This window comes from Schistocerca americana, chromosome 6 (assembly GCF_021461395.2).
Source record: "Schistocerca americana isolate TAMUIC-IGC-003095 chromosome 6, iqSchAmer2.1, whole genome shotgun sequence".
Taxonomy (NCBI): domain Eukaryota; kingdom Metazoa; phylum Arthropoda; class Insecta; order Orthoptera; family Acrididae; genus Schistocerca; species Schistocerca americana.
In genome coordinates this window covers 193,179,568-193,195,316 of record NC_060124.1, presented here as the reverse complement: position 1 = coordinate 193,195,316, position 15,749 = coordinate 193,179,568, and the positions used below count along the sequence as shown (strand labels likewise).

Sequence of the window (15,749 nt, the reverse complement as noted above, 5' to 3'; positions counted from 1 at the left end):
TTCGTGATTGTTAAAACCTACATTGGCCACAAGGTCGCCGGATCTCTCTCCAATTGAGAATGTTTTGAACATTAAGGGCAGGGTCCTCTTACCAGCTTGGAATTTTGGCGACCTAAAGCATGAATTGGACAGAATTCGTCAATTTATCTGTCAGCAAGATAAAAACTCTGTCAATCAATGCCAAGCTGCAAACTGCTTGCGTAAGGGCCAGAGGAGGACCAACGTGTTATTGACTTACTCAATTTCAGACGCTCTTTCTCTTGAATAAACAATCCATTTTTTCTGAAATAGTAATCTTTTTTTCCTGTACATGGACGTCATATCCACCAGTTTCAGCCCTCCTTCGGATAACTACTTTGTCGTGCGTGTTTTTTCGCTTGGAGTGTATTTCAAGAATAAGATTTACAACCTAATTCATTTTTTCACTTTTCCTGAAAAGGGTCCAATAAATAATTTCTACATAACCAAAGTGTCAAGTGTAATTATTTCACTTAACACACAGACCCATAGTAATGTGAAATATATTTAGTTATGAATGTTTCTGTGTAGCCACTTATTGAGATACAAAGGACGCAGGTATCGACGGATCCCAATATCAGTTTTATCTTCATTATTTTATTTAATTGACCTTGGTGCAGAGCGTTACTTTTCTCTGAAGCCTTTTGACGATGATTAAATTTCGTTACTTGCAGGTCTTGTTGACCTCAGTACGATGTTTCAAATGACAAAAGAAACACAAAGCCATCGACGTAACTAAGTGCAGCTAATGTTTCCAGAGGCTTTTTTTAGAGGCGTCACAGACGACGACCAGCTGTATTTGCAAGAGCCCGTTAGTAGCGTGTACTTTCTGCGGGGCTACGGCCGACGAAGGCACTGAAGTCCATTCATTTGCCCTCCACACAGAGAGTCGGAAAATCCGACGTTAATAGTCTAACCAGATGAGGGTGGAAGGGAGGCGGAGTAGTGGGAAGGGAGAATCTCTGCTTTTATGTTGACTCTGAAACTCTGGGTGAGGAATTCTCAGAGCAGCTGCTCTAAACTTGTAAACAAAAAATTGCAGACAGAGCAATTCTGCAATTAGGGACTTCTGTTAATTTGCTCAACGTCTCTGAACAATATCAGTTTTCGCTTCCAACAAAGGAGTAAGGTAGTTTCACAACACATATTTCGTGTTTGTTTTATTTTGTTATGTAATATTATTCTCAGAAAAAAAATATAATAACTTTATTCCAACAGTTCAGTAGGAAGGGAAGAAAATATGCTTAAATTATCGCTCAGAATTTCCTAATGTGAATATTGATGAAATCATGATTTGTAAATCACTTATCATCATTCTTATTAAACACTAGAATTCAGCAACATTTGCGCTGCTTGCCACATCTGACTTTGGTGATGAAACCAGAAGAAAGCTGACTTTGAACACGGTCATTCATCGATGTCACATGGTACAATTTTCTGGGGAAATTCCACAGAAACGAAGTAGACATTACGTCGCATAGGAAATTACTGTAAGGCAAAGATCCACTGACCATCTTCTAATATAATTAAGGGCATTGTCTGAAATACTAGGCATCCTAGCAAATAATGTTCACTTGCTTTCGCATTTCGCTGAGAAGAACCAATTACAAAGACTAAAAGATTTAAACAGTTGTAACACAAGAAACAAAATCAGTCTCTCCTGTCAACAGAATAGCCGGCCGAAGTGGCCGTGCGGTTAAAGGCGCTGCAGTCTGGAACCGCACGACCGCTACGGTCGCAGGTTTGAATCCTGCCTCGAGCATGGATGTTTGTGATGTCTTTAGGTTAGTTAGGTTTAACTAGTTCTAAGTTCTAGGTGACTAATGACCTCAGTAGTTGAGTCCCATAGTGCTCAGAGCCATTTGAACCATTTATCAACAGAATAATCTTACTATCGCACAGAGAAGAAAAATACTAGCAGATTAAAAACATTTTACCAGCTCAATTTAGAATGTAAGGTGTCGATAGACAAAAACAAAAGTTTTAAAATCTTACGGTATAGTGAGGGTTTATGATTTATTGTTGCTCCATAAATGATTTTCTAAATGTGTAATAACTAATTGCGACTGGATTCCGTTATGAAATTCTACGATATTGTAGTGCCTTTGTTATTTCAAATCACGAGAAATGTTCCTTCGGACACGTATGTATGCCCGAAGGAACAGGCACTGCAGCGGGACCGTTATGAGGTACACGAAATTAATTCGTATTTGCGAATATAGATAACTATGAGCAGTATGATGGAATCATGACCATGAAAATTTGTGCGGGACCTGGACTCGAACACGTATTTCCCGCTTATTGCGAGCGGTCGCCTTACCGTTAGACTATCCGAGCACGACTCAAAGCCAGCTCCCTGTACGGAAATTTCATAATGGATGTACGTTTACAGGTAGTAGGTACATGGTTGACGACATATGGAAGTTTGGGTCTGTCTTTCTGTTGACACACTTGTTCAGTCTAGGTAGCAATATGATCTCTCCAAGGTATTTGACAGAGGATTCATTAACATAGGCCCATATTACGTCAGCAGTTGAAATTCTCTTTTGAAGCAGACTACCCGTATAGTGTATTTTCTTGCATCTGGAAGCTGCCTTGTAAGGCTTTTCTATGGCATATCTCAACGTAGATGATACAGAACTAGTGTCTTTGACTACAATCCTCGATTCAAGTCCAACCACTGTTTACTTTCTTCGAACGGTCTCGAAAAAGAGGGCTAAGGCGCGGGCAGAGTTTTGGAGCAACCTCTTGCTTTTGGTGTTGGAAATGTCTCTAAAAGGCAGATGACTCAACAATGACCAACAGCATCAGACGCTAATGGAAACCAGACGATTAAGGACGCGTAAGGTGTATCCTAAGAGTATGTGACATGTAACTGTGTTGTTATAATGATGATCTCTCCAGCAGCAAAGGATTTCCTTTTAGTACCCATTTGGATGTTGGGAGGGGCACTGCCAAGGGGAAAGTGTGCATCAGGAAAAGACTGAGTAACCGACGAAATAGTTACATACTTCTAGTCGGAGCATGAAATATCAGGAATTTTAACATCTTAGGAGAACTAGAAAATCCAAAAAGGAAATTTGAAAGGCTCAATCTAGATATAGTGGGGATCAGTGAAGCAAAATGGAAAGGAAATAAGAGTTTCTGGTCAGATGAATATAGGGTAATATCAACAGCGGCAGAAAATGGTATAATGATAGTATGGTTTCTTATGAACTGGAAGGTATGGAAAAGAATATGTTACTGCGAACAGTGACAGGGCTGTTCTCATCAAATTCGACAGCAAACGAACGCCAACAATAATACGAGCAGTTCATCTACATGTGCTGATGTTACGGGTACACGAAAAGGATAAAGACGAAGTATATGAATATGTAGAACGCGTAATCCGTATGTGAAGAGAGATAATAACCTAATAATCACGAGGGATGGGAACGAGGTAGTACAGGAAGGAACAGAAGACAGTCACGGGAGATTATGGACTGAATAACAGAAGTGACAGAAAGACTTATTGAATTCTACATCTAAATTTCTGCTATTAACAGTGCGTACACTATTCGATGCACATGGGGTTCTGAGACATAACAGATAGCTTGGAGATAATGGAAGATTCCTACTCGATTACGCCATAGAGATTCTGGAATAGGATACTGTATTTTAAGGCGTACCCAGGAACAGACACAGACTCAGATCACGATTTAGTAATGACGAGGAGTATTCTGAAATTTAAGAAAATCGTCCGGATGAATCAGTGAGCAAATAAGTGGCATACTGAAGTTCTGCGAAATGACGAGATGTGTCTGAAGTTCTCTAAGGCTGTAGGTATTGCGATATCAAATGCGACAGTAGGCAGTTGAGTTGAAGAGAAATGGACACCTAAAAAATAGGCAACCGAAGTTTAACAGACACGCGTAGGCACAAGGAAGATAACTGTGATTAAACATTAAAAGAAGAAATACTTCAAGACAGCCACAGAAGGAGGAAGCAAAAAACATGTTGAGGGAAATTCAGTAATATAGATATGTAAGTGACTTAGACCTGAAGTACATATGCAGTGCAGGGAAGCCAAAGACAATTTGACGCAGGAAAAACGTGAAGAAATCGTTAAGTAATGGTCGTCGGATGGACTGATCCAGCACACAGAAATGTCAGATACACCGGTTAAATTAAAAGCAAGGACGTCAACAGTAAGAATGCTGTGGTGGTACCACTGTTCAACGAACAGGAGAGGGTAATTATGAGGAAGAAGCACGCTGATGGCGTCTACCACGAGGAGTACTTGTCTGGTGTCGTGACTGTGGAAGTAGTAGACGTCGATATGGAAGACATAGTGAATCCAGTGTTAGGGTCAGAATTTAATAGAGCCAATGAGGGCAGGCGATCAAATAAGGCAGAAGGAATAAATAACGCTCTTTTAGAATTTCTGAATTCGTTATGAGAAGTGGCAACCAAGTGACTTGATGTAGGCGTGTAGAATCTATGAAACTGGAGACATAACCTAAGACTTTCGGAAGAACAACATCCACAAAATAACGAAGATAGCAAGGGCAGATAAATGAGAGAACTAGTGGGTAATCAGCTTAATGACTCATTCGTTCACGTTGTTGTCAAGAATACTACACACAATAATGGGAAAGGAAACTGACGATAAATTAAATGAAGAAATTTGAGTTTCTTACAGTTAAAGGCACGGTAGAGTCGGTTCTGATGTTGAGTTTGATAATGGAAGCGAGAATTAACATAAACCGAGCCAGATCATATTATTTGTCGACAGCGAAAAAGCGTTACACGATTGAAGTGTTGGAGAATGTTCAGAATTGTGAGAAAGGATAGATAAGTAATCTACAGGAAGGACAAACAGAATACAATGTATACAAGAGACAAGAGGAAACAATGAGATCGCGAAAGAAGTTCTCGGAGTAAAAAGAGAGTAAGACACTGCTCAGTCTATACATCGACTAAACAAAGACGGAAATAAAAGAGTGGGATTAAAATTTAGAATACCAATGACAAGATTCACTTATGACTTTGCCGTCGACAGCGAAAGGGAATGGGTTTACCAAACATGTTGAGTGAAATGAACAGTCTGACAAATACGGAGTATGAATTGAGATTAGACCGAAGAAAGACTGAAGTAATGAGTGATAGAAATGAGATTAGTGGTGAACTAGCAGACGAAGGAAGGAAACTACAAACAATAACACTAGACGGAAGCAAGGACATAAAAAGTAGGGTAGCACAGGCAGTGAGGACATTAATGGGCAAGATAATTACATTTGACATTAATTTTGCATTCAAAGCATCCTACTGTATTTAAACTTTTGATGTGTTTTCATCATACTCTTACGACTATGTAATCACATTATTCTTTTAAATGTCGTAGAATATGGCAGTGTACTAAAAAATGCCGAAAAATCATTCAGATCGTATCTTTCAGAGGAATCAGAAGGGGTAAATAAGGAGGTAACGTGTATGAAGCAGTCATAATCCAAGTCGTAGCTAATTACGTATGGAGTCCCAGAAGATTCCGATTTAGTGCTTTTACTTTTTCTGCTGCATATTAATGACCTTTCATCAGTATCATTACGAGAACGGAAGTTTCTTTTGTTTGCTGATAAATAATAAAGTCGTATGGCATGAATGGCTGGGAGACCCCAAAGGCATGTTCAGCCCCCTAATTGCAAAGGTTTTTCCTATCCTTCGTGAAGTATGAGATCTGTGTGATATGTTCACCTGTTAAGTGTACGTAACTTTATTGTGTGCTTGTCGTGAGTGTAGGGGCATGTTAGTGGTGGAGATGATGAGCGAAGGGAGAGGTTGAAGCCCGATGGCGGCATGTGGCCTAATCCTCTCGAAAAGCAGCAAGGGGTCCACGGAGCTTAACGTCCTTATCCGACGAACGGATCACCATCAACAGTGTAACATACACTCACTTCTTGAGGCGCTGCGGAGAGGTTTGGAATTCATCCAAGATTTTGGCGAAAATACTACTGATCATGGCCTTTACGCCACCATCTCTATCCCCCTCCCCGCTTGCCAACCAAATGCTCGAAGTAAAACTTTCATCCAGCACCAGGATTCGAAGCGGTTTGCCCCCGATTCGAGTGCCTTCCCAAACGCATACGTTATCGACCACTGCTACGGGGGCGTGTTCTTTGCAGACGATGCAAACACAGCAAGAAGTAGCAAACGAAATGTACTTTTAGAAATAGTGGTAATGACATTTTTCTGAATGTTAATATATGTTTCCAAGCCACTTATTCGCCACCAAACATTGGGAAGATACACAGTATGCAATTCGGAAATTGCGACAGCTTTCCTCAAAGTATATGCCTAAAATATAACGAAAAGCACAGAAAAGAAGTCAAGAGTATTGTTTTCATGGGCTTACAGCTTGCTAATGCCACATACCACTGAACTGCTGAACTGCTGCAGCTCCTGAAGAAATCTTTCTTTGCAACGCGAATGTTGTCAGATGTAGGTGATATAACAATTAAAAGACTAGCATACTACGCTCACTTTCAATATACAATGTCGTATGGAATCACTTTCAGGTTATCTCGTCAAGCCAAGCTAAAGATTTCCGAGTCGAAAACGGGTATACAAGTTATTTGTGTTGTAAATCCAAGAACATCCTGCAGAGATTTGTTCAGGAACAGATTCCCAAAATATTTATTCTTTAACGAAATTTGTCGTAAACAATAAATTTATTTTGGAGTCAACAGTTCTGTCTTGGAAACAGTGCTGGATGTAAAAGAAAGACGTTGACAGCATACATTTTCTACTACTTGGTAGCAGCCATAGAAAGCTTAACAACAGAAGGTGCGTAATGGATTTATTGTTGGTTAAATCCTTTTCCATTGACTTATATCGAAGCAGGACCGACTGATGAGGACACATTATTGGTAGTATAAAGAAAAGCGAATTTTGTAAGTGTTGACTTCTGTGCATCATCGCTGCATTAATTTGGTCAATGTAAATGAGTGTTTAAACTGATTTTATCTTTCGATCATGCGTAGTTTAAATACCCAAAGTAGTGTCATCTGCACTTCAGGGTAATGTCAATTTACATACTTAGTACCTTATGCCAAGAAAATATATCTAATATTTTTATAACTGTTTCCCACATCCATGGGGACCATTTATTTCACTTCACATCTATGGAAGGGACATATCTCCTTTATCTTGAATGTGTATTCTTGTTTTACGACAAGTCCAGATACTTGAGGATTTCTTCACTATGAATTTATGGACCAAAAAATGCGTCTAATCTATTCTGAACTAAGTTAAATAGCAGAGGGGGAGACTTCTCCTCGTCAAACACCTCTACCTACCCAAAAAAACTCACACATTTCACCAAAGAATTTTACTTCCGATGTTGTATTTGTGAGAAACTGATAGATAAGTTTGCAGTATTCTTGTTCGCGCTGAACTCTTTCAGTGTCTCAGAACAGGCTATAAGTGCTCCTGTCATAGATTTTAAGTCCACGAGGGTGGCAAATGTGCTTGCAAATCGATGTAACCTCTCACCAATCATCTGCTTTAAACTGTATATTTCTACATTTAGAATTAGCTGCCATTCATCACACCTAGTGGAAGTTTTGTTTGTTTTGCATCATCCTACAGCAATACGCCACATTATCATCAGCAAAAAACCACAGACTTTTGATTACCCTGTCCGCTAGATCATTTATGTATGTAGAAACTAACAGCTGTGCTGCTGCACTTATCTGGAGCACTCCCGACGACACCCTTGTCTCTGATGAACACTTTCCTTCTAGGATAGAATACTGGGTTTGGTACTTAAGAAGTCTTCGAGCTCCTTATTTGCCTGGGTAAGTATTCCATATTATCAGGTGATAATCAGCTTATTCCTCTGTGACTGAATAGGTTTCTCACGGGTAATCTGACTTTCGCTGAATGACAGTTGAGTAGGTCTTGGGAGGAGTCAGACAATATCGTGTATTTCTGTCAAGTAATGGTCTCTGGGGTTCCATTTACTCGATAGAACTTTGGGGAAAGTCTTCTAGCTATTTATATGGCATTATAATGTAGTACCGTATTGGAGCTGAATAGGTCCCTTAAAAAAATTTATACGGCCGGAGAAAAATGACTATATTACTCATACTGCTCACTTGACTTTTTCGGATTTATTTCCATCATCAGATATGTGTAACTCCAGCGTAATTCTTGGATTTATATGCGAAGCAAATCTCACATATTACTCGTAAACTTTCATACTTGACCATAACACCGTTTGCACTCCTAGCTAAAGATTTAAACTGATGCTTGGCGTAACTAGTAACCACACTATTCACTACACACTCTGTGTTAAACACAATTCTGAGATGATGCTAGCACTTTTCTTCGGAAGATGTTCATGGGTTTAGCCTCCCTAATATTCCTGTGGTCTCTGAGGCGACATTTTGCTATATATAATACATAACCTTGTTTTTGTCATAAGCTCGTTTCCTGTGAAGATTAATTTTGAGATCATTTCCTCAGTCTTTAGGAGAGTCTCCCCTCTTCCAATAGCTGTATGTCCGTACCAATGATTTCACGTATTGATTCGGTCCTCTGTCGCTTTGCCATACGCTGTATTTTATGACTTCAATTTAAGTTTTATAGCAAGTTGTTCTAATTATTTATTTCAAGTTTCTGCTACCAGTCACTTTTTTAAAAAGTGACTGGTAGCAGAAACTTGAAATAAATAATTTTCCCACACAGTCACGGTTCACAAACATAGCCATTATGGCTGAAAATAATAAAGTTGTCCTAATTTCCTTCGTCAAGGTATAGTGTCCCTTTCCATATATTTACCATGAACCATATAAATAACGACAAAAGAACTATACATGCATAACGCTGTGTGAACTTTAATGCCTAATTGTGATACGGACAAAATGTAAGTAGGCTGTTTAGGTTTTTATATTGCCAACGTTACGTAGCGCTCTGTATGAAAATCACTGGCTGTGCTGTGTGCAGTCTGTGGCTAGTTTGCATTGTTGTCTGCCATTGTAGCGTTGGGCAGTTGGCTGTTAACAGCGCATAGCGTTGCGCAGTTGGAGGTGAGCCGCCAGCAGTGGTGGATGTGGGGAGAGAAATGGCGGAGTTTTTAAATTTGTAAGACTGGATGTCATGAACTGCTATGTATATTATGATTTTTCAACACTATTAAGGTAAATACATTGTTTGTTCTCTATTAAAATCTTTCATTTGCTAACTATGCCTATTAGTAGTTAGTGCCTTCAGTAGTTTGAATCTTTTATTTAGCTGGCAGTAGTGGCGCTCGCTGTATTGCAGTAGTTCGAGTAACGAAGATTTTTGGTGAGGTAAGTGATTTGTGAAAGGTATAGGTGAATGTTAGTCAGGGCCATTTTTTCGTGGGGATTTTTGAAAGTCAGATTTAGTTGCGCTAAAAATATTGTGTGTCAGTTTAAGCACAATCATGTATAATTGTTTTAAAGGAACGTTTCAAAAGTGACGAAATAACTTTAAAGACAATTTATCGATTCTGATAATAGAAAAAAGACATTATTCTCCGTGATATAAGATGATATGTGTAAATTAAAGAACTAAACACTATAATCTTTGTTAGACTATGAAAGGACAGGAAGACACTGGACTTAGTCGTCTTCTGATGTTTTCTTGTGTCTTAGCTATTGTTTGAGTGCAGAAGGTACGATTGTATTGCGATAGCTTTTTTCTTGCTCTCGTTTAATTACTAGAACATAATTGATGTGTAGAAGAGATATGAAAATATAATTAGCTAATCTGAAGTGCAGAGTAATCATTTAAGGAGCCTACGCCGCATTTGTTATAACGCAAGAGTTTGTGTAGCATTTTTGAAGCTGCTGCGGAGCTAGCTGCGATCATCTTCGATTGAGAAAGTTGGCCGCCATTACGAGGTGCATTTCAACTGTTTATTTCCACAGGAAATACGACTAAGCCGGAGCAGAAGAACTTATTTAACAATACTATCAAAATTAATTCGCATCAAATCGCGAGATTTATTTTATCGTAAAGTGACTATTTTCAGTAATACAATCTATTATAGGCCAGGTGCCTTTTTGCATACACTTTATTACGCTAACGCCTATGATATTATTTGTAGGGAGCCTGGCGCTCGTTTTCAACCAGAATTTAATGTGTAATTTGGCAACGTGCAAATATTCTATTGCTTATTTGTATTTGTTTCTTACGGGGTTTTATAAAATATTGCTTTACTAAATTGAACTTCACGAACTTAATAGAATCCTCATATAACTTATAGCAGAAAGAGACATTGCAAAGGGCTTCTTCTATTGCTTATGGTTGGAGGACCTGGGCAATTCAGTAGAAAAATTTAATTTAATGGTTGCTGAATGATAGAGAATGGTCGGTTAAAATAATATTTATTCAAACAGCTTGTAATAGTCACCCAGGACACTTAAATGTCGAGCTTATAAGACAATTCGAGAATGAAGTTACACAATTAGAATAGAACAATGATAAGGAAATGAATGGTTATTAGCGTCGCAACAAGCATGCTACTGGACACGTACAACCGAGATGGGGCCCAGACACAGGTATAACATAAATTATGTTTGCAACCGTGGTTGCAAAACCATGTAATTACACAAAAAAGTATTAATTCTAACACAAACACACAACAGACCAACGAACAAAGGAAGTCGCAGAAAGAAACGTCACTAGGCGAGTGAGCTCCAGTGAGTTAACTCGATTACGAAACAAAAGGTGAGTGGTTACGAAAGGAGGCCCCTTTGAAGCAATAATCAGACTGCAGAAAATCTTGCATACCAGTGCGTGAAGTGTGTATATCATGAAAGGAAGATTAAACAACAGAAACCAGGAATGAGCTTCTCTTCCTTCAATATGTCACGATTTCCGAAGTCGGAAGCGTGTATTGCAGGTGTGATCTTACCGTGATCGCCACTGAGGTGGCTGCCGACAAGTCGGGATGCGCCGAACTCGGCCGCTGCTAACTGTTGCTGACTGAGCCGATTTGATGTCATTGCGTGTAGAGGATCTCATCACGCTCTTGATTAGTCGAATCAGAAAACCCGTACCAACCCGAATACGAATCCTAATGCCCCTCTCAACTGTTAGGTAAATTTCCTTTAGTCCCCGAAAAACCACTCCGAACATTTTTTCTAGCCAATCCCAGAAAAGATCTAAGTACTCCTCCAAATAGGGTTCTGGAAGTCCGTTCCCTAGCTCCCACCGTAAAGGTAAGAGTGTATCCGCCAATGGGATACGCTTAGAAAGAAATGGGAAACGAATGCCACCCCCGTTCCCACGTATGTACTTGTTTGTCGGAAATTCTGGAAACTTTGTTGGAATATGCGGAGCATTCCCACGGGAAGGGAAAAGTTTGGAAATTTGACGACTCACGAATGGCTATTTACTTGCTTGAAGAGCCAAGACTGGAGACTGCACACAGCAGGATAACGGCAAGTGGACAGCTGAGGCCTACACGCAAAGGCTACTAACATGCAGAGCTCTCACCCCTTCCGGCAGTAGTTTCCGGGTCTGGTATAGAGGATAGCAGTCTTTAATTCCGCCGCTGTTTGTCTGCGGAGGCTGAGCAGGAAGATAATTCCTACAAGCCTCGCGTGACTGTGAGGCCTGCTAGCGTAGGAGCTGCCTTCTGAGAGACCGCCAGCTCTTTCAAAGCGTTCAGGAGGTACGACGTCAGCAGAATTGTGCTGCGTGAAAATTAAACAGGGTGAAATTCTGTAGAGATCCGTGAAAAGTATATTAAATATCTATGAAATATATTTGATGTGCGTCTGCGGGCGAAGCTATGGGCAGAAAGCTCATACTAAACACCTGCAATGATTTCAGCCAAATTTGGTACAAAATTTGAAAAACGGAACTATAGTGGTAAGAATTGCCAGCTTCATATTGGGATAGGGATCACTATGGAGAGAGTAAGGGGGAGGAGGAGATGAACAGGCAGATAGGGGGACGGAGAAGCTACAGAATGGTAAGGGGAAATGGACGGAGAGACAGGAGAGAACAAGAGATGGAGAGAAAAAGATATGAGGAGGGGACAGTCACAAAAAGGAAAGAGAAGGAGATAGAGACGGGCAGAGTGAGTTGGAGGAGAGAATATGGGCAGAGGGTAGAGGAGTGAATGGAATCAGAAGGGTGGTTGTGTACAGAGAGGAAAGGAGCAGATTGGCAGAGGGAGATGAGCAAATGAGAGAGGGGGAGGAGCAGTTAGGCAAAACGATTGGGGGAGGTAGCAGAGAAGGCAGGAGGAGATGAGTAGAGACAGGGGGTCTAAAGGAGGTTTACAGAGAGAGGGGGTGGGGGAAGTGGACAGAGGTAGAGAGAGGGAGGAGGAGGAGTTGCGGAAAGGGTCCAAGTGTGCTGACAATCCAGAATTTGATCAGCAAGTTTGAAAGAAAGGGTAGTGTTGGTGACGACAGTGTTGGCAATATCCGTTGACTACGGAGTTTCTCCACAACGGGATTCCAATCGGAATTTAACTGGTAACTGCTATCTCGATTGATTAGAGTCTCGCTGTCTGACAATTTTATTTTTATGGATTCATTTGTAATTGAAGTCCAGAAATTTGATGTTTGAGCAAAAATTTTTGTATCATTGTAATTCATAGAGTGGGCAGTAGAAATGCAATGTTCAGCGATTGCGGACTTGGTGGGTTGGAGAAGCAGAGTATGCCGCTGGTGTTCCACAATACGTTCCTGCACCGTTCTTGTTGTCTGCCCCATATATGAGTTGCCGCAATAACACGGAATCTTGTAGACACCTGATTTACGTAGGCCCAGGTCATCCTTAACGGATGCCACCAGTGATAGTTTAGGAGGAGGGCGAAAGATGACTCCAACTTGATGCTTCCTCAATATTCTACCTATCTGTGACGAGATGTTCCAAATAATTGGTGGGTTGGAGAAGGAGAGTATGCCGCTGGTGTTCCACAATACGTTCCTGCACCGTTCTTGTTGTCTGCCCCATATATGAGTTGCCGCAATAACACGGAATCTTGTAGACACCTGATTTACGTAGGCCCAGGTCATCCTTAACGGATGCCACCAGTGATAGTTTAGGAGGAGGGCGAAAGATGACTCCAACTTGATGCTTCCTCAATATTCTACCTATCTGTGACGAGATGTTCCAAATAAAAGGTAGACAAACCGTTGACCTGAAGACCTCTTCTTCTTCCTTGTTGCGTCGTTTGTAGGACTGCATAGCTCTGTTCACTTGCATAGTTAAAAAGCTATTCATCAGGAATACTTTTTGCGGGTGTTTCAGATCCACTTGAAGACTGTCGACGTCAGAAGTAGTATGGGCAAGGTTAATTAAAGTTTTAAGGACACCCATTTCGCCTTCCTCCTAAAATATCAATTTCTGGAGTTCAATTATAAATGAATCCATAGAAATAAAATTGTCAGACAGCGAGACTCTTATCAGTCGAGATAGCGGTTACCAGTTAAATTACCGAGCGGGGTGGCGCAGTGGTTAGACACTGGACTCGCATTCGGGAGGACGACGGTTCAATCCCGCGTCCGGCCATCCTGATTTAGGTTTTCCGTGATTTCCCTAAATCACTCCAGGCAAATGCCGGGATGGTTCCTCTGAAAGGGCACGGCCGACTTCCTTCCCAATCCTTCCCTAATCCGATGAGACCGATGACCACCCTGTCTGGTCTCCTTCCCCAAACCAACCAACCAACCAGTTAAATTCCGCTTGGAATCCTGTTGTAGAGAAACTCCGTAGTCAACGTAGTTATCGGTTTAAATATGGAGATCGATCTGATATCGAACTGCCAAGTTTTCACCACGGAGGGCGCCAGGCGCAGCGCACGGAGTTGTGAACGCGCACGCTAAACAGTACATGCGCAGCGCACGCCCAATGCAGCCCCCTTTGGCTTTAAATAGCAGAGCTCAGCGCGTATTCGCCAGTACTTCTACAGCTGTACTCACCTGAAGATGGTCAAATGACTTTGTGCCGAAATATCGTGGCAAGATGTTACTGACTTACGGCAGTTCTCCCGTGTCTTTAAGGAACAATAATAAAACTGCCTTCGTAAGGGCGGGAAATGTGAACTGAATTGCGTCTGCTGCAGTGAGTACAGCTGGTGGCGTTCGGCGACTGACCTGCTTGGACTTGCCCTTGGAGCAGCGGCGGCGCTTCTTCTTGGCGTCGGGCGCGGCGCGGTAGGTCTCGATGCGCAGCGCGGGCGCCGCCGCCGACGAGGGCACCGAGCCGCCGGCCGGCCCGGCCACGTCCTTGAGCAGCAGCGACCGCGGGCATCCGCGCCGCTCGTACCACAGGCCGCGCACGGGGGCCGGCGGCGCCTTGTGCGGGGGCGGTGCGGTGGCCGCGGCGGCGGCGGCGGGGGCGGGCGGCGCGCGCGGCGGCAGCGGCAGCGGCTGGCTGCGCCGGCGCTCGCACGTGCACACCAGCGCGGCCGCCGACGGCCCGGGCTCGCACGGCGATGGCATGGCCACTGCCTCCTGCCCAAATGCACAACATCCCGCTGCACCTCAACGGCCACTATTGATAGGAGCGCGCAGCTTAAGGCGCCTACATACCAGGCCAATGAATGGTAACCAGACGCTTCAATGGCCACGATTTACTTAATATACCGGGTGATCAAAAAGTCAGTATAAATTTGAAAACTGAATAAATCACGGAGTACTGTAGTCAGAGAGGTACAAATTGACATACATACTTGGAATGACAAGAGGTTTTATTAGAACACAAATAATCCAAAAGTTAAAAAAATGTCCGACAGATGGCGCTTCACATGATCAGAATAGCAATAATTAGCAGAACAAAGTAAGACAAAGCAAAGATGATGTTCTTTACAGGAAATGCTCAATATGTTCACCATCATTCCTCAACAATAGCTGTAGTCGAGGAATAATGTTGTGAGCAGCTCTGTAAAGCATGTCCGGAGTTATGGTGAGGCATTGGCGTCGGATGTTGTCTTTCAGCATCCCTAGAGATGTCGGTCGATCACGATACACTTGCTACTTCAGGTAACCCGAGAGCCAATAATTGCACGGAGTGAGGTTTGGGAACCTGGGAGGCCAAGCATGACGAAAGTGGCAGCTGAGCACACGATCATCACCAAACGCTGCGCGCAAGAGATCTTTCATGCGTCTAGCAATATGTTTTTTATTTTTGTTCTAATAAAACCCCATGTCATTCCAAGCATGTATGTCAATTTTTAGCTCTATATATACATTATTCCGTGACTTATTAAGTTTTCAAATTTATATTGACTTTTTGTTCACCCGGTATATGAACGGCAAATCTAAGCCAACTAAGTGGCTGGCCTTGGATGCGGTTTGAACAACTGGTGGTAGTGGACCTCTCTGCTACCATCAATGCTCGAATGTTGGCTCACAAGGGGATGCCGCGACGTTTGGAACGCGGATTTACTCTAAACTTCCTACGCTCGTAGTAATCCATGAGGACAGCAAAATGTGTAAGCTGTAGCGCGTACTTCTCAAGCGTTACTGAGAAAATCGCAAGATAATTTCGGTCGTCAAATATATATCTGTGCGTGGCCATTTTAACCATAAAGCGGCTGCAGATGAGTGGTGGCGGCACGGTAGCTCAGCGCGGCCGGCACGGTAGCACAGCGTGTTCGGTCAGAGGGCTAGCTGCCCTCTGTATTAAAGAAACTGAGTCGATGGATCCACAACGAACTGAAACGGGTGTCTTTCGACGTCCGCCCACAGCAGATACAA

The 15,749-nt window shown here is 42.1% G+C and overlaps 1 protein-coding gene across 1 annotated transcript in view; it reads right to left on the bottom strand.

The window, feature by feature from the left end:
- LOC124620046 (dipeptidase 1-like) overlaps positions 1–14,492 on the bottom strand; it is a 632,482-nt gene extending 617,990 nt beyond the window's left edge. Inside the window, exons 1-2 of the mRNA XM_047146713.1 lie at positions 14,451–14,492; positions 14,145–14,345 (exon numbers count right to left, since the gene is read on the bottom strand). Of these exons, the coding sequence (XP_047002669.1) occupies positions 14,145–14,345; positions 14,451–14,492 (243 nt within the window). The remainder of the gene's footprint in view (positions 1–14,144; positions 14,346–14,450) is intronic.
- Positions 14,493–15,749: the final 1,257 nt, after the last annotated feature.